Genomic DNA, 19562 nt, shown 5'->3' with positions numbered 1-19562 from the left:
AATAAGCCACAGACTCCAAGAGTTTTTCATCATTTTTTATATAAAACAAAATGACCCTAGCCGAGCGGCAGGAAGAAAAAAGATTCGAAACATGAGTATGTACATCAATGGTAGAAGGCACAGCGGGTCCATCTGGGGAGAGGAGTGAGGGGGTGGGGGGCAGCAGGTTACACAGGTCTCAGCCAAAGCCACGGGGGCAGAAATAAAGTGCGTAGGTCCTGGGGCCCCCCGTGGCCCAGAAGCAGCAGCCAACAGCCCCCCTCTTCCCGCTTCCAGCAGGGTTCAGTTGAGCATGACGCGGAGGTAAGAGGTGGGCACGTAGCCCTCACCCCCCTGTTTCCGCCTGACCCGGGTCCACCCGTCGCCTTTGTCTTCTTCCATGAGACTGAGGTCCTCGCCCTCAGCCATGGAGATGGTGCCCTCGCTGGACCCTGTCACAGAACGGCAGTGGGCTCAGGTCTTCTGGAGGCGGATCTCAACAGAGCCCAGCCCCAAATGCCACCCTCCCCTGCCCCTACCCCCCACCAAAGTCACCAATGTACCACCCAGGCTGTCCATACCTTCAAAGTGGTAGATGGCCACACAGTGACCAATGGGGGAGGCGGGCTCCTCCTCAAATTCCTCATCAAATTCCGTGTAGATGGGGGCATCCTGACCCTCCTCAGATGGGGGCTCTTCAGAGCTGATTGGAGAAGGCAAAGCAGTGAGAATAGGCACCCCTTACCAGGGTCCCGGGTCTGGGGACAGACCCACCCTGGCCTCCCTGCTCACCTCTCCTTGTTCTCTTGCGATCCATTGTTGCTGTTGCTGCTGCTGTCCGGCGGCGCGCTGGCTGGGGGGTCTGGAGGCCGGGTGTGCCGGCCCAGGGTGTCTCCCCGGTTGCTTAGGACTCGGCTCTCAGCTTCTGCCAGCCAAGCCTGAAAGGAGGGGACCGCACACTCAGCTCCAGGGCCAGGCTCTGGGGTCAGCCCACTCTGGGCCTGGAGGTTTCCTGAGATCACCCATGTACACCAGAGGCAGTGATGAGAAACAGCTGGAGCCCCCACCACCTACACCTCCCTGTCCCTCATTCTCCCCCTCCCCACCAGGCAGTGACTCAGCCAGGCCTGCCGGCCCCGCCTCTCCCCAGGGTCTGCCCTGACCTCATACTTCTGTACTTCCAGTTTCAGCCGTTCGATGTTGTTCAGGGTTTCCGTGATCCGGGGTTCCAAGCTGGCTGGGTCTCCCATCTGGGGTGTCTTTTCATACACATCCTTCATTTTCTTCAGGGCCTCCCTAGGGTGAGACAGATGGAGGAGAAAGAAATCCATGTGATTTAACAAACAAAAAAAGATGGGCTTTGCTTCAGGGAGCTCAGCCAGTGCTTCATAGCCTGGATTCAAATCCCAGAGCGGGCATTTCCTAGTTGTTCCAAAACTGTGTCTCAGTAGGCTTGTCTGTGAAAGGAGAATAATGGTATCTATATGTGTTGTGAAGATGAGAGCAGTGCCTTTACTGGAGTATAACTATGCTGGAGTATAGTTGCTGTACAATGTTGCGTTAGCAAAGTGAATCAGCTCACACGTACACATATATCCCCTCTTTTTTTGGATTTCTTTCCCATTTAGTCCACCACAGTGCATTGAGTAGAGGTCCCTGTGCTATACAGTAGGTTCTCATTAGTTATCTATTTTATACGTAGTAGTGTATATAGGGGGCTTCCCAGGTGGAGCTAGTGGTAAAGAACCACCCATGTAAGAGATGCAGGACATGCAGGTTTGATCCCTGGGTCAGAAGATCCCCTGCAGAAGGAAATGGCAACCCACTCCAGTATTCTTGCCTGGAAAATTCCATGGACAGAGGAGCCTGGAGGGCTACAGTTCATGGGGGTCGCAAAGAGTCTGACATAACTGAGCAACTAACACTTTCAGATTTTCATACTGAGTGCACACAGCATACCAGAAACCCATTCTAGGCATGAGAAATACAGCACTAAACAGAACTATGTGGATCCTACCTCTCAGTTAGGATACACATTGTCTCCTATGTGTATCACAGTCTCTCAGGAAAACAAGAATTCTAATGATCCATGTAAGGAGTTAGAAGCTTTATAAATGCTAGGTGGTATTATTATTATTATCATTAGTCTCCTGTCCCTGCTTCCTCCATGTCTATATATACAGATGGTAATTGTTACACGCATGGACCTCTGGACGATGACAAACCTGGGTTCAACTTCTTCCCAGTCCTAATACCTGATGCACATTACAGATGAGGAAACTGGAATGAGCTAGAATAAAGACCAGTCCATTTGGACTCCAGAGCATGCACCAGTAACCCCAACATCATAAAAATCTCAGGAATGGGGATTTCTCTGGTGGTCTAGTGGTTAAGAGTCTGCACTTCCCCTGCAGGGGGCACAGGTTCCATCCCTGGTAGGGAACGAAGACCCAGGATGCCGCTTAAGGTGCAGCCAAAAATTAAAAAAAAAAAAACGAAACGAAACACTCAGGAACAATAATCAAATGGAACTTTACACCAATAAAAGCCATTTTGTACAAGGAGTTCTGTGCAAAACAGCAAAATATCATTTGGCTGCCTATCTGCAAGTGGCAAACGTCATTCTTATTATGTAAGAGGACTGGGAAGAGAATCTTGCTGCTTGGAAAGTGTGAGTAAAGATTTTCTTTTTTTTTTTTAATCTGGCAGGTTTTTTTATTGTTAATATGTTAAGTGTTTTGAGTTATTAAATGAAAAAACCATATGCTTTTTTTTTCTTTTAGCCAATTAATGGAGTGAATAAGACTCATAGATGTTTTTGATATTGAACCATCTTTGCATTGCTGGGCTAACCCCACTGATCATGATTTTGTTTGTTTGTTTTTTATTATTATTCTTTATTGTGGTATATACATAATATACAATTTCCCATTTGTGCTATTTTTAAGTGTACATATCCATGGCATTAAATTCATTCATGGAGTTGGGCAATCACCATCACCACATGATATAATACTGTTTTTAATACATTGCTGGACTTGGACTGGCTAGGATTTTGCAATCTAAGATTAAGTTAATTAAATAAATCCATAATTTTATTTTCTTGAATTCTTGCTAACTCAGTTTTGGAACTGAGATTCCACCAGCCTCCTAAATGAACTGGCAGCTTTCACTCTTTTTTTTCCCAGTCTTTTTGGCAGCATGTGGGATCTTCATTCTCTGACCAAGGATTGAACCTATGCTCCCTGCATTGGCAGCACAGAGTCTTAACCACCGGACCTCCAGGGAAGTCCCTTTCACTTTTTTTCTGTTTCCTAGAATGACTTGTATAAGGTGGGAAGAAACCATTTCTTCTACTTGCTGCTGCTGCTGCTAAGTCACTTCAGTCGTGTCCGACTCTGTGCGACCCCATGGATGGCAGCCCACCAGGCTCCCCCATCCCTGGGATTCTCCAGGCAAGAACACTGGAGTGGGTTGCCATTTCCTTCTCTAAGGCATGAAAGTGAAAAGTGAAAGTGAAGTCGCTCAGCCCTGTCGGACTTTTAGCAACCCCATGGACTGCAGCCCACCAGGCTCCTCCGTCCATGGGATTTTCCAGGCAAGAGGACTGGAGTGGGGTGCCATGGCCTTCTCCACTTCTACTTGCAGTTCACCTTATAAACCCACTGGGGCCTGGGGTTTGTTAGGAGACCTTTGGGTACCATTTCAGTGTGAATCATTTATCCTTTCACCTTGTTCCTTACCTGCTCAGCCCCTCACCTTACCTCTGGTCCATCTCCTTCTGGAGTTCACGGTTCCGTTCTTCCAGCTGCTGCTGCAGTCGCTTTCTCTGCTGCTCCGGGGGCAAGTGGCTGAAATCCTCAGTCACCACTGTCTGCGAGGTGGAAGAGGATTGAGCTCCGGAACACAGAGTTTGAGCTCTCAGGTCTAAGATAGGCCTAAGACACACCAAGTCCACCTTCCTCCCTGCCCAAGGTTCTTGGGGGGGCAAGGCCATGCACAGAGCGAAGCAGGTCCAGGTGGGGCCTTGGAAGGAGGGGGCCCAGCCTGCGGCAGGAAGCGAGCCCAGGGTCCCGCCACCCGGCCGCTGGGCGGGCTGGGGCCGCCCCCTCCTCCTCCCCCAGAGGCCTCACTTACCCCACGGCTGCCTCGAAGGCTGCGGAAGGATGCTAGCCGCGGTTTGACCGACTTACTGATCTCGCTCAGTATGGCCAAGGGGTCGAGGCCGGAGCGGGGGGACGGGGGTCCATTAGGTAATGCCGAGGGTAGGGGGCCCCCCAGGGGGGAGAGAGGTGGGGGACACGGCTACCGGCAGGGGCCAGGGAGGGCATGGGTCAGAAGGGTCGGGAGGATGTAGAGAACAAAGACGGATGGACGGACGGATGGACGGCGGATGGACGCAATAAAGAAAAAAGAAAAAAAAACCAAATGGAGAAAAGAAAAAAAAAAGTAAGAAAACCACAACTCAAGATGCACAATCACACACACAGAAAATGCATGCAAAGAGCAACACAAATATCTGGGAGGTGACGGGAGGGCATTAGATTGTGAGCCAGAAGGCCAGACCCCTCCCCCTCTACCCCCCAACACTTCCCACCTCCCTTGCATCCTATGTCCAGTTTCTAGAATGGAGCCTGGAGGCACAGGGAGGCCCATGTTTCTCTACCCGACCCCCAACCCCAGCTTTCTGGGCTCACAGTCTAGAAGGTGGAAGGAGAGGCATGCAGAAATCAAGGTCTCAGACAAAAATGGGGCCACAGATGTCAAGGGCAAGCTAAGAGAAGAGTCAAAGGCATGAAATACCAAAAGGGCTACAGCCGGGGTTTAAGCTGGGGGATTCAAAGCATATGTCGACAGGGATCGAAAGTATGAAACAGGAGTCAAAGGTATAAATTGGGCAGAGGAGGGGGTTGTCAAAGGTAGAAACCAGGGGTGTCCAGGTACGTGCCTGACATTGAAAGCCAAAAATCCCAAGAAAAACCAGCCTGAGGTTAGGGGGCCCAAAGACTCATCAGAGGGTTGAAGAGACTCAAGGGGAGTCCCTAGGGCTGGTGTCCCAAGCCCTCATCCAGCCCTGAACCCCAAAGCAGGTCTCTTCTCTCAGCCTCCTGAGAAGCAGCAGACAGACGCCACAGGCCCTCCCCTGTCAATCCGCCCCCACCCCACCCCCCCCAGCCTCGGGGGACTCCCAGACCAATGGCCCAGCCGCCTTCCTTCCCTCCAGCCCGGGCTAGCAGCCAAGAGGAAAATTCCTGCCTGGGACTCAGCGTTCCGGCGGCTGGGGCTGACTCAGTGTGGGCCCCTGCTGTCCCCACTCACACCCAGCCCTCCACCCTGAGGGCCCCGGCCCCCACCTTGTTCTTCTTGCCGAATGGCCAGCGCTTAGCCCGGCTGCGGCTCGTGCCTCGGAGCTCTGGCCGTCCATCGGAGGGGGTACCCAGGCTGCTGTCCGAGGGCACACGGTTCATGGGCTGGCTAAAGTCTTCGAATTCCACGTCACCCGGACGGGCAAAGCCTGACTTGTGCAGCTCAATTAGGACCTGGGAATCCTGGGGATGGTGAGGGGCAATCAGGGGCAAGAGTGGGGGCCCAGCCTTCGGACTCCTACTTCTGCATACCACCCCCAACCACTGCTTGTCCCCTGTGGTCCACTGCCAGGACCAGGCACCCACATTCTTGGCATTCACAGCATCTGCAGCCACCTTCATGCCCTCCAAACACTTGGCAATGATGGGTACCACCTCCAGCTCAGTCTCTGACAGGAGCCCGTAACCAGCCCCCAGGTGGGTGGCCCGCCGCTCGTCCATGTCCTGCAGCTTCTGTAGAGACAGGGGGCACGGTTCTCAGGGGCATTGGTCGAGGGGCTGGTGGCAGAGTGATTCCCTCCTGAGCATAATGGAGCCCCACACTGACCCCAAGCCCAGTTTAGCAGGGAAAACACAGAATTGAACACAGAGACTTCAAGCTCAGTGTGGTCAGGGGAGAAATTTCAGAGGCGAGGGAGATGTCAGAGAGGAATTTGAGGCCCTCCTTTTGCCTAGGGAGTCAGGAAAGGCTCCTCAAAGGAGGTGAAAATGTAGCCAGGAAGGGACTTCCCCAGTGGTCCAGTGGCTAAGGCACTGCATTCCCAATGCAAGGGGTCCAGGTTCAATCCCTGGTCAGGGAACTAGATCCCACATGCTGCAACTAAGACAAGGTGCAGCCTAATTAATTAATTTTAAAAATATACTAAGAAAAAAACACAGCCAGGAGTTTCAAGAAAAAAGCAGACCCAACGCAGATACTCCCAGTCTCAGTGTTGGGATAGAGAGTAGAGTACAGAGCTGAAACAGGAGAAGGGAAATTTGAGATCTGCCAGAGGGTTTGTTAGAATTGGGGCTTGGAAGAATGTAGGAATTACAAAAGGAAAGAACGACATCCCTGGCAGAAAGAACAGCTTGAATAAAATCGGAGAACACTTGACTATTGGGTTCTAACTTCTTTACAATTTAGAGATTAGGGCATTACAGCTGGGGTTTTGACAAGTGTATAGGAGTTGGTTAACTCTGGGGTTCTCTAGGGAAGGTGGGACTGGGGGTTTGTAGCACTCACATCAAATATCTGGGGCATCTGGGAAAAATAGAAGTGAGACTGGTCACGGTTGAAGCGCTGTAGTTGGGCTGCATACTCATTTTTGCTTTCTTCTGCCATATGACTCCGAAGGTGGGCTTGTTGTTTGGCCTGAGGAATATCGAGGTGGGGGGAAGGTCATAGCCCAGTTCTGGCCTTGCCTAACCCTGACCCCCAAGCCTGTCTCAGACCCCACAGGCACCTTCTCCACATCAGCCTTGGTGGCGTTGATATCCTGGTCAAGCCTCTCAGCGGTCTGGGCTGCCTTCTCAGCCTCCCTGCAGTCCCGTTCAAATTTACGTTTACTCTGTGTTGGAGACAGAACCGGAATGAAGGAGCTGCCCGCCATGGTTTCAGGGACTGGGGGGAAGTCACCAGCAACTGGGAGTCAGGGTGGGGACAACAGGCAGGTTGGAAATCCACAGGAGAGGAGGGGTCCAGGCCAGATGAAGTGAATCGACAACCCTCACCCAGCTGCTCGGGGCCAGAGCCTCACTTCTCCACACCCACACACTCACATTCTCCAGCTGCTTGAAGCCACTTTCCAGCTGCTGCTGGGCCCGACGACCTTCTTGGAAGTGCTATGGGAAGAGGGGGCGATAAGGCTCACCCTGATGTCAGGGGACCCTCGGGAAGCCCCAGAGAAGGGATCACCCACCATCTTTCTCTCCTGTTTCATCTCCTGCGAGTACTTGGCCAGCTCCAGACATACACGCACGCTGAGGTTCTCGGCCACCAGCTCCCGCTGGCCAGCAAAATCATTCACCTCCTGCAGAATCTGCACGAAGGACTGTTGCTGGCTGAACCTGGGGTGGGATGGAGGGGGGACAGGGGCTGGGGGTCAGGACCCCCGGGAACCACAAGCCCCCAGACCCACCTCCATATGAGAAAGCATGAGCCCCAAGACATTCACCCCAGAAGCAACGATAAATTCTGGCCCACACCCCCAGCCTTCAAAGGGGACACAGAAACTCAGAATTCTCAGAATTTGGGGAGGTCTTAGAAAGGGGATACGATGCTTACACCATCTTTTTGCATCACTCTCGTGGTGTCAGTAGCAGCATCATATAATCAAATACTATAAATGCTTTTGCAAGAAGCATTAGTATTCACATAAGTGAGATAAAATCCAAGAAGACCCTAATGAACTTAATTAACTTCATGTCAGTTCAGGTCTTGAGATTGCCTCCAAACAAGCGACCAGAAAACCTTTTGCTTTCTAGAGCTTTGGGGGTTTCTGGAACTGGAATAAAGTGAAATGAGCCAGGCATTGTTTTAACACACTATCTTAATCTTCATATGAGCCCCTACAAGGACATCGTCATCCCCAATTCACAGGAGAGGAAAACCAAGGCTCACAACATGAGTCACTTGCCCAGAGTCATTCATTTAATAACTGTGGGAGCCTCTCCCATTTAATAGGCGAGGGAAACGGAGGCTGAGAACTGAAGTCAAGTGGCCAAAGCAGTTCAGCTGGAAAGTAGTGGATTTAGAATTCCAAGCCAGGTAATTCGGTTCCTGCATCCAAGCTCACGCCTCTAGGTGGAACTGGGGTGAGAAGTCAGGGATCTGTTTGCGGGGAGCCCAGCTTGAGAGAGAGAGCCCAGCTTGAAAGAGAGAGGAAGTGGGTCCCATACCCTGGCCCTCCCAAATCTAGCCCTGTATCCATCCGGTGTTCGTTCTTACTTGGATTCAGGGTCATCTTTGGCAGGTCTTTTGGGCATGTATTTTTTCACCAGGCTCCTAAGGAGAGAGGCAGGAAGGCTGAGCCCCCAGTCCTCCAACCGCTCCCCCTAACCCCAGGGCGCGGCCACCTTAGGGTCTCACCGCAGTTGCTTTGCATAAGCCTGCTCCACCTCCGTCCGCTCTTTCACGAACTTCACGTATCTGTCCAACAGGTCCAGACCCCACTGCGTGTGCCGCTCGAGCACCTCAAACTGATCCTAGCAGGGGGATTGGGAGGACCAAGGTCAGGACCCGGGGACCCCACAGCCGCCGACCCAGCGGCAGGGGAGCCTCCTGGCTCCGAGCTCCAAGAAGGAGTGGCTTCCCGGCCCCGCCCCGGAGCGGTGCGGGGGGAGGCAGGAAACCGGCGGGAACCCCCTCCCCTTCCCGGGAAGGGCCAGAGAACTGGGGCGGGGCCCCAGCCGGACTACAGGGTCCCCTCTCCCGGCGTCCAAGAGGGGTGTGGAATGGGGCAAGGCCACTCCCCCTGCCCTGGGTCCCCTAATCCCCCCCAGATTCCGGAAAATCCGGCCGGCCTGGCGTGAGTCAGGGCCAGAGGGGCAGGGTTCCCTGCAGCTTGGGGGGGGGGGGGGCCCAGAATGGTGGGAGCGCGGGCATCAGGTTCCCCCGGTCGCCACGCTTCCCAGGGTCCCCCCAGGGGCGACTCAGTTTTCCTCACTGACTTCACTTTACCTCCAAAAGAAATCCCAGAGTTGGTGTGGGGGGGACGATCTAGTTAACCCAGGGCACCCAGGAACCCAGGAGTGCCACCGCCCCCAGAAAGAGGAGGGGTCAGAGGTTCCGGCTAGGAAAGGGGGAAAAAATTCTGGGGCTTCCAGGGCATAGGTTCGAGGCGATTAGTGGCGGCCCCTCCCAGTGCCTAAGGAGGGCTGGGGGAGGGGGCTGAGGCCGAGGCTCGCAGCCCCCTCCCCCCTACAGCGTCCCAATCCCTAATTGTAGATTAGAGGCGACGTGAAGGCGGTTTGGACTTCCAGGTCCCACGTGGGGTTGGAAGTGGCCAGAGGGCCCCCTCCCCCGCCCCAGCCGGACAGGCGGACGGCGGGCAGGGACCCAGGGGCCGTAAGATAAGCCGCCGGCCCAGTCAGGGCGCTCAAAATAGGTGACCTCTCCCGGCTGCTCAGGCCTGGTCCCAGGACTTCTTCTGCCCTCCTCACTATGAACCCCGTACCTCAGTTTCCCAGCGCGGCTCCTGAAAGGTCGCCCTCCGCTCCGGGGCGTCCTGAACCGCCCTGGGAAACTCCGCGGAGAGAGGGGATTCCAGGGGTCGGTGGAAGGAAACGCGCAGAGATCCCGCTGGGGTACTGCAGGGGCAAATCGTGGGTCTGGACCCCAGGAAGGGAGGAACTTGGAGTCAAGCGGAACAGACTCACCCACAGTTCGGTGCCCCAATCCATGCTGCTCCTGCCGGGGCCGACGCCTCCACCGCACCCGGTCCCTGCCGCCCGCCGCCGCCGGGAGACTCAGCCCAGGGCTAGGAGCCCGACCCCGCCCCGCTAAAGGCCCCGCCCACTCCAAGCTCTGCCACGCCCCGTACACTCTGCCACGCCCCCGCACTCTTGGAGCCCTGGCACGGCCCCCTGAAAGCAAGAACCCCCTCCAAGGAGGCGGGCCCCAACGGACGCCCCGCCCCTTCCTAAAGGAATGCGCGCCACCCGACGCCACTGGACAGACCCCTTAAAGGACCCCCATCCATTTTCCAAATCCCCTGGGACCCTTTTGTCCACCCCATCCCTGACCCCGCCCTGGACGGTTTTTTCTTTTCCTCTTCCCTTTCAATCATTCATTAAAGGGCCAAGACACTAAAACCCCAACTCAGGAGGTTTTCCCCCCACTCCATCGCAGGGAGAACTGAGGTCACCCCGCTCTTGCGGGCCGGCCTGGCTCCAGACGTCTACGTTCGTCCCACTAATGGTCTGGTCCCTCCGGCCACAGGGCGGATGGGAGGACTTCGATCCTGTCCAGGACGCGCCTCCGCCAAGGCCGGGTCCATTAGTGCCCCTACCGCATCCTGCCTCCCTCCCTAAAGTCTACGCCGGGAAACTGAGGACGGGCTGTCCTTGGGGCGCCAGGCCCAGGCCTTTACTCGGCTCCCGTACAGTTCGAGCTTGCACCTGCCCATTTCCCAGTCTCATCCATTAAAGCCCAATCAGGTTTAATAGTTTGCATAGACTCTAGTATTCTACTCCACGACTCCCCCGCTCCTCGAACCCTTGGGCTTGGAAGTCTGTCACCTCTCTCATAAAGTCAGTTCACACACTGTTAATCCCTTTGAGGCACTGGGATGAAAGGGGCGAGATCCAAGGAGCAACCTCCCCAACTCCCATCCTCTCCTGCCTTTGGTACTTTCTCTTTGGTTACAGAGGTGACAGTCGCCCTGCTGGGGCTGAGGGCTTTAGACCCCCTGGGACAAGTCAGGCTCTGAGCCCCGTCTTCCAGGACACAAGAAATACAACAGGGCTAGGATAGATAGCTCCAGTAACCCACACTGGGACAGACGGCTCTGCGGGGACCTGGCCCCACCTGCTGGTGGCTTCCGAGTTAGAAAATTTCAGATTGCAAAATAGACGGGCCTCAGAGGTTAGATGGAGAAGGAAACGGCAACCCACTCCAGTACTCTTGCCTGGGAAATCCCATGGACAGGGGAGCCTGGCGGGCTACAGTCCATAGGGTCACAAAGAGTCGGACACGACTGAGTTATTGAGCATGCATACCAGAGGTTAGAGGGTCAGATCGAGTCAGAAACTCAGCCTGGGGTCTGGAACTCAGCGGCTCAGCCTGGGAGTTAGGGTCTCAGCTGAAATTGGGGTTCATCCCAGGTGGGCACCACAATTGGGATGGGACCTGACTAGGATCGGAGGTTTAGGAGAGGGGTGAGCCATTAGTCGAAGGCCTGGGACTCAAACGAAGGTCCACAGGTCTGTCCTAATCTGAGGTCAGGGCTCAGTCTTTATCTGAGATCTGTCTAGGTGTAAACTCAGCCAGAGATTAAGGCTCAGTAGAGTTGACTCATTGGAAAAGACTCTGATGCTGGGAGGGATTGGGGGCAGGAGGAGAAGGGGACGACAGAGGATGAGATGGCTGGATGGCATCACCGACTCGATGGACGTGAGTTTGAGTAAACTCCGGGAGTTGGTGGTGGACAGGGAGGCCTGGCGTGCTGCGATTCATGGGGTTGCAAAGAGTCGGACACGACTGAGTGACTGAACTGAACTGATAGGCTGAGAGTAGAAGGGGAAGGGAGAGCTGCATTTCAGCTGAAGTCAGGACTCAGCCGCAGGTAGGCGCTCAGCGTGGTGTTGGGGTTCAGCCTGAATCAAGATTGTCCTGGATTCTGGGGATGGGACTCCATCCAGTGGCCTCACTCCAGGATAGAAGTGTCCGCCGAAGCCTGGTAACTCAGTCTGGGATCATAGGTCATTCCAGGGTCATGATTTAGCCTGGGGCCAGGTTTTGGCCTCTCGGTGGATCTGCAAGATTAGGAAAACAAGACAGGCTTTAGCAAATGCAAGTGTTTACCAAAAGCCTGAGCTTTGGCAGGGAGCCACATCCCCAGGGGAAAAAGGGGAAGTCTGTCCTTAGGGATATTGGGAGATGTAGTTTATTGTATGCCCCCATTGAGTTGTTTGCTGCCCCACCCCCTCCAACCTTGCGTTGTGGGTAATGTAGTTCTGAACGGATCTGTCAGTTAAGAGTGGGTGGAGGAATTCCTCTTCAGGGAAGGGTATCAGATCTATCACAATTGGCTGGATGCGCTGTCCATCAACTTACATCCGGGACAATCTTTCTAGTGATTGGTGGGTGTAAAGGCGGGGTTAAGCAATATTAGCATTCCCATTCGGGACTGGTGCTGTCCATTTGGTGTCTTACAGGGGGCGGGCACGAGAGGAGGCAATCGGTGATTGGCTGAGAGGGCTCAAAAAGCAGAAGGGTCGGCCCCCACCGTGCGGCGATTGGCTCACCGGTAGGCGGGCCTGGGGGCGTCAGAGGCGGAGTCAAGGGAGGCGGTGGCTCCAGAGATGGCAGTGAGCGAGAGGAGGGGGCTCGGCCGTGGGAGCCCCGCGGAATGGGGGCCGTGGCTACTTCTGCTGCTGCTGTTAGGCGGTTCCTCTGGACGCATTCACCGGCTGACGCTGACGGTGAGTCCCGCCGCGTGGCGGTCTGGGGTGCGGGGCACAGCTTTGGCCCGGAAAAGCCCCTAGCTTGGAGTGGTCTCGTCCTATCTCCCCCGCTCCTTATGCGGGATGGAGAGGTCCAGCGCCCCCTGCTTCAGGCCAGGAGTGGTCTCGCCAGAGGAGCCCTCTCAGTGGTTCTTTTGAAGATGCCTGGCCTGCTGCGCTGGGGTCGTCCCTTGCCCACAGCGGGTGGGGCTTCACCTCTGGGGACCCAGGACTCTGAGGCCTTTAAATTCTTGGGATCGCTTTGGGGCTGCTAGGGACCCTTGACGCCGCCCAGGGAAGTCCCTGGGGGTTCTAGAATGAGAGTACTAATTGGGATCTTGGGGACTCAGTTGGAACCTAAAAATTTTCCGAGAAGTGAGGACCAGGGTCCCCAAGATGCGTAACCCTGCTTTACGGGTGATGCCCACCTCGTAGGGAGAATTCCACGTATCCCAGACCTTCTCTTCCTGGACTCTCCGAATGGTGGCCAGAGGATCCCGAACCATTCTGTGCTTACTTGGAATTGGTCTGGGATCATGGCCTACAGGGGTGGCCCTCTCTTCCTCTCCCGTCACCCTTTGAACCTGTCCTAAATACAGAGATACCGGGAGGGGGCCGAATCCCTTGGCGGAATCTCGTGCCAGAGCCCTGGGGCTGGGCTGGTGGGAAGTCTGAACTGTCTCTGTTTCCTTGGTCTCCGGCAGGGGGAGAAGCGAGCAGACATCCAACTGAACAGCTTTGGTTTCTACACCAACGGCTCCCTGGAGGTGAATCTGAGCCTCCTGAGGCTAGGCCGCCAGGATACAGAAGAGAAGGCCCCGCTGGTGAGGGGCTTTGGGAAATTTGCTGGAGGAGGGAGATGTGCACGAGTTTCTGAGCCCACCCACTCCCCCCCAGTTCTGGATTCACATCCTAGCTCTGCCTCACCCTTGTGATCGTGGGCCAGTCCTTTGGTCTCTCTGAGTTTCCATTTGCTTATCTGTAACTGAGGAATATTTGCTTATCTGTAACTGAGGAGAAGGCAATGGCAACCCACTCCAGTACTCTTGCCTGGAAAACCCCATGGATGGAGGAGCCTGGTAGGCTTCAGTCCATGGGGTCGCTGAGTCGGACACGACTGAGCGACTTCACTTTCACTTTTCACTTTCATGCGTTAGAGAAGGAACTGGCAACCCACTCCAGTGTTCTTGCCTGGAGAATCCCAGGGACGGGGGGAGGCGGGGCTGGTAGGCTGCCATCTATGGGGTCACACAGAGTCGGACACGACTGACGTGACTTAGCAGCAACTGAGGAATAATTTCTCAGGCTATACACGGAGCTGGTGAGAGGGGAGCCTACCAGTGAACGGGACAGCCCCAGTTCCTGCAGTCAAAATCAGAGGCTAGTGTTATTGAATCCCCGCTGGGTACCCATATACTGCAAATAAATTTCCATGAGTCTGTTCTGTCATAGCCACCTTTCAGGATCCCTGTGAAAATATTACACCTGTAAACCAAATTTTACAGGTGTTTGTATAGACTCAGAGGTATGTGGCTTACTCAAAGTCCCAGAGCTTGGATGTAGATCCAAGTGTGTTGGATTCCAGAGCCCAAGGCAGGAAGCCGTAAACATTCTATTTATTTTTTGCATAATCATTTTAAATTGGGGGCGGGGGGGCGGGGGGAGAGGAACCAGCGAAGGTCTCCTGGAGGAAATGACATCCCAGTCGAGTGGTTAGGAGTTAAAGGAAGAGGATTGGGGTGCTGGGGGCAAGTGGGAAAAGTCAGTGAATGCAGGATCTCCCCCTTAGTAGGTATTAAGGAAATTCGAGGTTATGTGTCTGTTGCCACTGATAGAGGTCCTTGCTGGTGTCCCCCACCTCACAGTTTGTTTTCTTTCCACTTGCCAGGTGGGGTTCAGTCTGACCCGGGTGAGATCTGGCAGCATTCGCTCCTACTCAGTGAGTGGTAGGGGTGGAAGTGGGGAGAGGAGGGTGGAGGGGCTGAGGCAGAGGAAGGGGAGGGTTGTCTGTCGGCCTCTGAAACTCAAAGTCCCCTGGTCCTCTCCCAGAGAGGAAGGGAGAGACTCACCCTTGTCCCGGGGAAGGAGGAGAGGATGGGGAGGGAGGCAGGGTGGGCCTGGACCAGTGGGTGGGGGTAACCAAAGCTCCCTACTGCCCACCCTCCAGAATCGGGACTCCCATGAGTGTCCTCTCCGGAAAAACAGTAGCAGCCTCCTGGTTCTCTTCCTCATCAACACCAAAGATCTGGAGTGAGTATGGGGGCTACCCTAAAGATCCATCACTGGGGTGTCCCTTGTTGTGATACCCATGTGAGCTGATCAGGTGGAATGAGAACCAGCCAGAAAGAACCTTATGCCTTTGGAGAAAGCCACTCGCTTTTGTTGTTGTTAAATTTTAGTTATTTATTTTTGGCTGCACTGGGTCTTTGTTGCTGCACATAGGCTTTCTCTACTGGTGGCGAGCAGAAGCTACTCTCTCCCTACCCAAGATGCTCTGGCTTCTCATTCCTATGGCATCTCTTATTGCAGAGCACGGGCTTTAGGGCATTCGGGCTTCAGTAGGTTCGGCAGGTGAGCTCTAGAACGCAGGCTCAGTGGTTGTGGTGCATGGGCCTAGATGTTCCGTGGCATAGGGGATCCTCCCAGACCAGGGATTGAACGCATCTCCCCTGCATTTGGCAGGTGGATTCTTTACCACTGAGCCACCAGGGCAGCCCTCCCTGGTGGTACAGTGGATAAAAATCCACCTGCCAATGAAGGAGAGGCAGATTCGATCTCTGGATCAGGAAGATCCCCTGGAGTAGGAAATGGCAACCTGCTCCAGTATTCTTGCTTGGAGAATCCCATGGACAGAGGAACCTGGAGGGCTACAGTCCATAGGGTCCCAAAGAGTTGGACAGAACTGAAGTGACTTAGCATGCACACATGACCAGGGAAGCCTGACAGCATTTTCTTATTAAATAAGGTGTACTTCAGTAGAATGAGTGACTCTTTGTCATGGGAAGTGACAGATAATCCCTGGTGCTGGCAACACAGGGATGTGGCAGCCATCTCGATGGATGGTGGCCAAATGCTGCCACTTGATGACCACTGGTAGAACCCCCCAAGAGAGCAGACCCTGAGGACCTGAGTGGCCATTGAGTCCCTCAGCACAGCTGGTGTTCCTGACCTCGGGCTTCAGCCTCCCCACATCATCCCCAGGGTCCAGGTACGAAAGTATGGGGAGCAGAAAAAGCTGTTCATCTCTGCTGGGCTCCTCCCAGAATCACCCTCCGAACCAGGGCTCCCAAAGTCAGAGCACATGGTCACCCCCAAGGTGGACCACGGTGAGTCGGGCTGGGAGGAGTGGGTGGGCAGGGGTGCTCCATACATTCCCCCATCGTTCTGCTGTCTGTCCATCTCTGATCTCACCTGTGTTTCACCAGCAGGGACCACTGCTGCACCTGACAAGGCCAAGTCAAAACCCACAGGATTACAAGGGGACCGGCAGGTATGGGAAGCCAGGGCAGGAGGGAGGAAGGCCCCACCCCCATAGGGGGCAGCTGATGCTCCATCGACTCACTCTGTCCCCCCCAGGGTGTCAGTGGGAAGGACCAGGAGCTGGTATTGGGCCTGGGCCACCTCAACAACTCCTACAATTTCAGTGTGAGTATCCGGGAGTGCCTGCAGCACCTCCCCTCCACAAAGTGGGGACGCCCCCAAGTTGAGGTCCCCTCTCCCCTCTGTCCGCCCCGCCTCTCAGTTCCATGTAGTGATCGGCTCTAGGGCTGAGGAAGGCCAATACAACCTCAACTTCCACAACTGTGACAACTTGGTGCCAGGCCGGGAGCAGCCGTTTGACATCACGGTGAGTGGAGGGGGAGGGCAGTGGGTTCATGGAGCCCTCACTGCGGGCCAGGTACCCCATGTGCATCAGGGAGACGGGAAATCTGAGGATCAGAAATGAGAGAACGGAACCTGGAGACTCACACTCAGGGCCCAGCATGTCTGGAGCTAGCCTGCAACCCCCTGTCCCCCACTGCTTCCTCCCCAGGTAATGATCCGGGAGAAGAACCCCGAGGGCTACCTGTCAGCGGCGGAAATCCCTCTTTTCAAGCTGTACATGGTCATGTCCGCATGCTTCCTGGGCGCCGGCATCTTCTGGGTGTCCATCCTCTGCAAGAACACGTAATGCCCTTGATCCTGGGGGTCCTCCACCTCCTGTCTCCCCACTTTCCCATCCTTGCCCCTGACCAATGCCCTCTCTCTTCTGTCCCTCATCTCTCCTCCCCCTCCAGGTACAACGTCTTCAAGATCCACTGGCTCATGGCAGCCCTGACTTTCACCAAGAGCGTCTCTCTTCTCTTCCACAGTGTGAGAGTCTGGGGCCAGGAACAGCGTGGGGTGGGCTGGAGTCTCTGGGGCCAGGAAAAAGCCCCTACAAGCCACTCCCCAAATCTCTGCAGACCCTGGGCTGGAGAGTTCCATATGTCCATCCGAGTGTCCATCCATTTTATCACTGTAGCCAGCTTTCCATCCAGCCCTTCTGTCCAGCTGTGATAGCCCACCTTTCAGTCTGACTATTTGTGGGTCCAGCTGTGACTATCAACCAGGCCGATTGTCTAACTGTCGATCCGTCCGACTGTGACCTTCCCTCCATTGTCGCGGGTGTGACTGTCTCTTTCTCTGTCCACGCACCATCCTGATTGGAACCGTCCGTTCCTGTCCCCTTCCTGGTCATCCATCCATCAGTGATTGTGCATGTTCCCAAACCACCATCCATCCACCCTCCCCATTCCCCTGTCCATCTGTCTGAATGTCAATCCATCCACCCACCTCCAGATCAACTACTACTTCATCAACAGCCAGGGCCACCCCATCGAAGGCCTCGCTGTCATGCACTACATCACGCATCTGTGAGTGCCCCTTTCTGCTGGGCAAGGTGGTGGGGAGGCAGACAGGGGAGGGCTGGGCCCCCAGGGTCTCACCACACCTCCTACCTCCCTCTGCCAGGCTGAAGGGTGCCCTCCTCTTCATCACCATTGCCTTGATCGGCTCCGGCTGGGCCTTCGTCAAGTACGTGCTGTCAGACAAGGAGAAGAAGATCTTTGGGATAGTGATCCCACTGCAGGTGCCTAGGGAGGTCCCAGGGGCGGGGCTGGTGGGCGTGGCTACACACACCCAGTCCTCCGCCCACCTGCCCCGCCCCCTGCCCCCGCAGGTCCTGGCCAACGTGGCCTACATTGTCATGGAGTCCCGCGAGGAGGGTGCCAGCGACTACGGTATCTGGAAGGAGATCCTCTTCCTGGTGGATCTCATCTGCTGTGGCACCATCCTGTTCCCCGTGGTCTGGTGAGGACCCCCACTGGGCCCCTCCCGCCGTGGGCCCGGGCGGGGGCAGTACTGACTGCCCCCTGTGTCCCTCCCTCCGTCCCAGGTCCATCCGGCATCTCCAGGACGCGTCTGGCACTGATGGGAAGGGTGAGACTGTGCCCGGGGCCCTTGGCTGGCTGCTGGTCCCTCTTGCTGACCCCTGGATGCTCCTCCCATCCCTCCTCTGACTGCCTCTCCTCCCACTTACCTTCCCTTGCACATCCCTCTCCACCCAAATGTCCTCTCCTCCACCCCTGACCCCTTCGTCCTGCCCCCAGAGTCCTTCCCTTGACCCCCACTCTCTGTGCCCACCGTTCAGTGGCAGTGAACCTGGCCAAGCTGAAGCTGTTCCGGCATTACTATGTCATGGTAGGAACCCTCTGCTCACTCGGGAAGTTTGGGCGGCGGTGGAGCGGGGGGCGAGGGGGCGGAGGGAAGTTTGGGAGGCGGTGGTGGAGCGGGGCGAGGGGGCGGAAGACAGCCAGCTCATTAGCAAGCACACCACCCTAACGCCTCCATCTGCAGTCCCTTGGAGCCCGGCCCCCCTGGCCCCTACCCCAGTTATCCCCAGCGGTGCCGGTGGTCTCATCCCCCCGGTGGCCTCTCACCCCCATGCCCCTGCAGGTCATCTGCTACATTTACTTCACACGGATCATTGCCATCTTGCTTCGGGCGGTCGTGCCCTTCCAGTGGCAGTGGCTGTACCAGGTGAGCACAGAGGCCCCAGGAGGGGCGGAGGGTGAGCCAGACAATAGCGGTGGAGGCAGGGGGAGTGTGCCTGACACTCCCACTGCACCCCCTCGACCCCTGAGGGGATGAGACCACCGGGACCCCTGGGGATGCCTAGGGTGGGGGCCGGGGAATTATCGGTGGAGGGCAGGGGGGCCGGGCTTCAAGGGACTGCAGATCGAGGGGTTAGGGTGGGTGTACGTACTAACGAAAGGGCTGTCGTCCGTTCCCCCCACCCACCCCCCACCTCCGCCTCCCAAACTTACCAGCTCTTGGTGGAGGGCTCCACTCTCGCCTTCTTCGTGCTCACGGGCTACAAGTTCCAACCCGCAAGGGATAACCCGTACCTGCAGCTACCCCAAGAGGATGAGGAGGGCATGCAGATAGAGCAAGTGTGAGCCCTAGGGCTGGGGTGGGTGGGGCTTTGGCAGCGAGGGGCGGGGCCTGGGGCGGGGCCAGGAGGCTCTGGGGTGGGTGTGGTGGGGCTGAGTGGGTGGGCCTAGGCAGTGGGGAGGAGAGGAGGGAGCCAGTCTCAAAGCACAGGTGGGTGGGATCTGGGCGAGGCCGGGAGGCTCGGGGTGGGCGTGGTGAGCTTCTAGGGTGAGACTTGGCTCCCCTCAACTCCTGGACCACCTCCTTACTCTCTGCCTGTAGAATGACCGATTCTGGGTTCCGGGAAGGCCTGTCCAAAGTCAACAAAACAGCCAGCGGGCGGGAGCTGTTGTGATCAGGTCTCCACCTCAAACAGCCCTTCGACCTTCTTCCTCCTCGTCTCTTCAGACATTCCCTGCTCCGGCTTCTCCCAAAGACAGTGAGGGGAGGAGGGGGCCGGTGCTCACAGGGCACCCAGCATCCTGGGACCAGAGTTCCTGGAGCCCGTTCAGAAGATGACCGACAGCCTCCATCCCCCACAGATGTTGAGCACCATGGCCCCACCCGGGACCACCCCCCCACTTGCAGCTGTACAATAATGACCCATCTGTTTTGTTA

At 55.8% G+C, this 19562-nt stretch overlaps 2 protein-coding genes across 7 annotated transcripts; one reads left to right on the top strand and one right to left on the bottom strand.

Annotated features, from left to right (window-relative positions):
- Window positions 1–19: 19 nt before the first annotated feature.
- TRIP10 (thyroid hormone receptor interactor 10) lies at window positions 20–9857 on the bottom strand. Of its 2 annotated transcripts, XM_006045097.4 has the most exons (15): window positions 9705–9857; window positions 8416–8531; window positions 8275–8331; window positions 7247–7394; window positions 7107–7169; window positions 6791–6895; window positions 6571–6699; window positions 5652–5798; window positions 5334–5528; window positions 4117–4284; window positions 3744–3853; window positions 1143–1275; window positions 772–917; window positions 561–682; window positions 20–431 (listed from the first exon to the last, which is right to left on the bottom strand). In XM_006045097.4, exons 1-15 carry the CDS (start codon window positions 9726–9728, stop codon window positions 283–285), a joined length of 1812 nt encoding a protein of 603 aa, XP_006045159.1. In that variant the 5' UTR covers window positions 9729–9857; the 3' UTR covers window positions 20–282. The 2 variants fall into 2 exon arrangements, with proteins under 2 accessions (XP_006045159.1, XP_006045160.1); XM_006045098.4 differs by lacking the exon at window positions 4117–4284 and having other exon boundaries at window positions 9705–9856.
- Window positions 9858–12312: 2455 nt separating this feature from the next.
- GPR108 (G protein-coupled receptor 108) lies at window positions 12313–19562 on the top strand. 5 transcript variants are annotated; one of them, XM_025293330.3, is made up of 18 exons: window positions 12313–12470; window positions 13196–13315; window positions 14380–14430; window positions 14659–14741; window positions 15693–15817; window positions 15920–15981; window positions 16068–16136; window positions 16234–16338; window positions 16525–16658; window positions 16769–16844; window positions 17313–17386; window positions 17484–17601; window positions 17692–17822; window positions 17908–17951; window positions 18163–18212; window positions 18468–18551; window positions 18842–18966; window positions 19227–19562. In XM_025293330.3, the coding sequence occupies exons 1-18, from the start codon at window positions 12351–12353 to the stop codon at window positions 19297–19299; spliced, it is 1644 nt and encodes a 547-aa protein (XP_025149115.1). In that variant the 5' UTR covers window positions 12313–12350; the 3' UTR covers window positions 19300–19562. The 5 variants fall into 5 exon arrangements, with proteins under 5 accessions (XP_025149115.1, XP_006045161.1, XP_045022610.1 ...); XM_006045099.4 differs by having other exon boundaries at window positions 15917–15981; XM_044948048.2 differs by lacking the exon at window positions 12313–12470 and adding an exon at window positions 12677–12695 and having other exon boundaries at window positions 15917–15981.

Source organism: Bubalus bubalis, chromosome 9 (assembly GCF_019923935.1).
Source record: "Bubalus bubalis isolate 160015118507 breed Murrah chromosome 9, NDDB_SH_1, whole genome shotgun sequence".
NCBI classification, from domain to species: Eukaryota; Metazoa; Chordata; class Mammalia; order Artiodactyla; family Bovidae; genus Bubalus; species Bubalus bubalis.
This window is presented reverse-complemented; position numbering and strand designations above follow the sequence as displayed.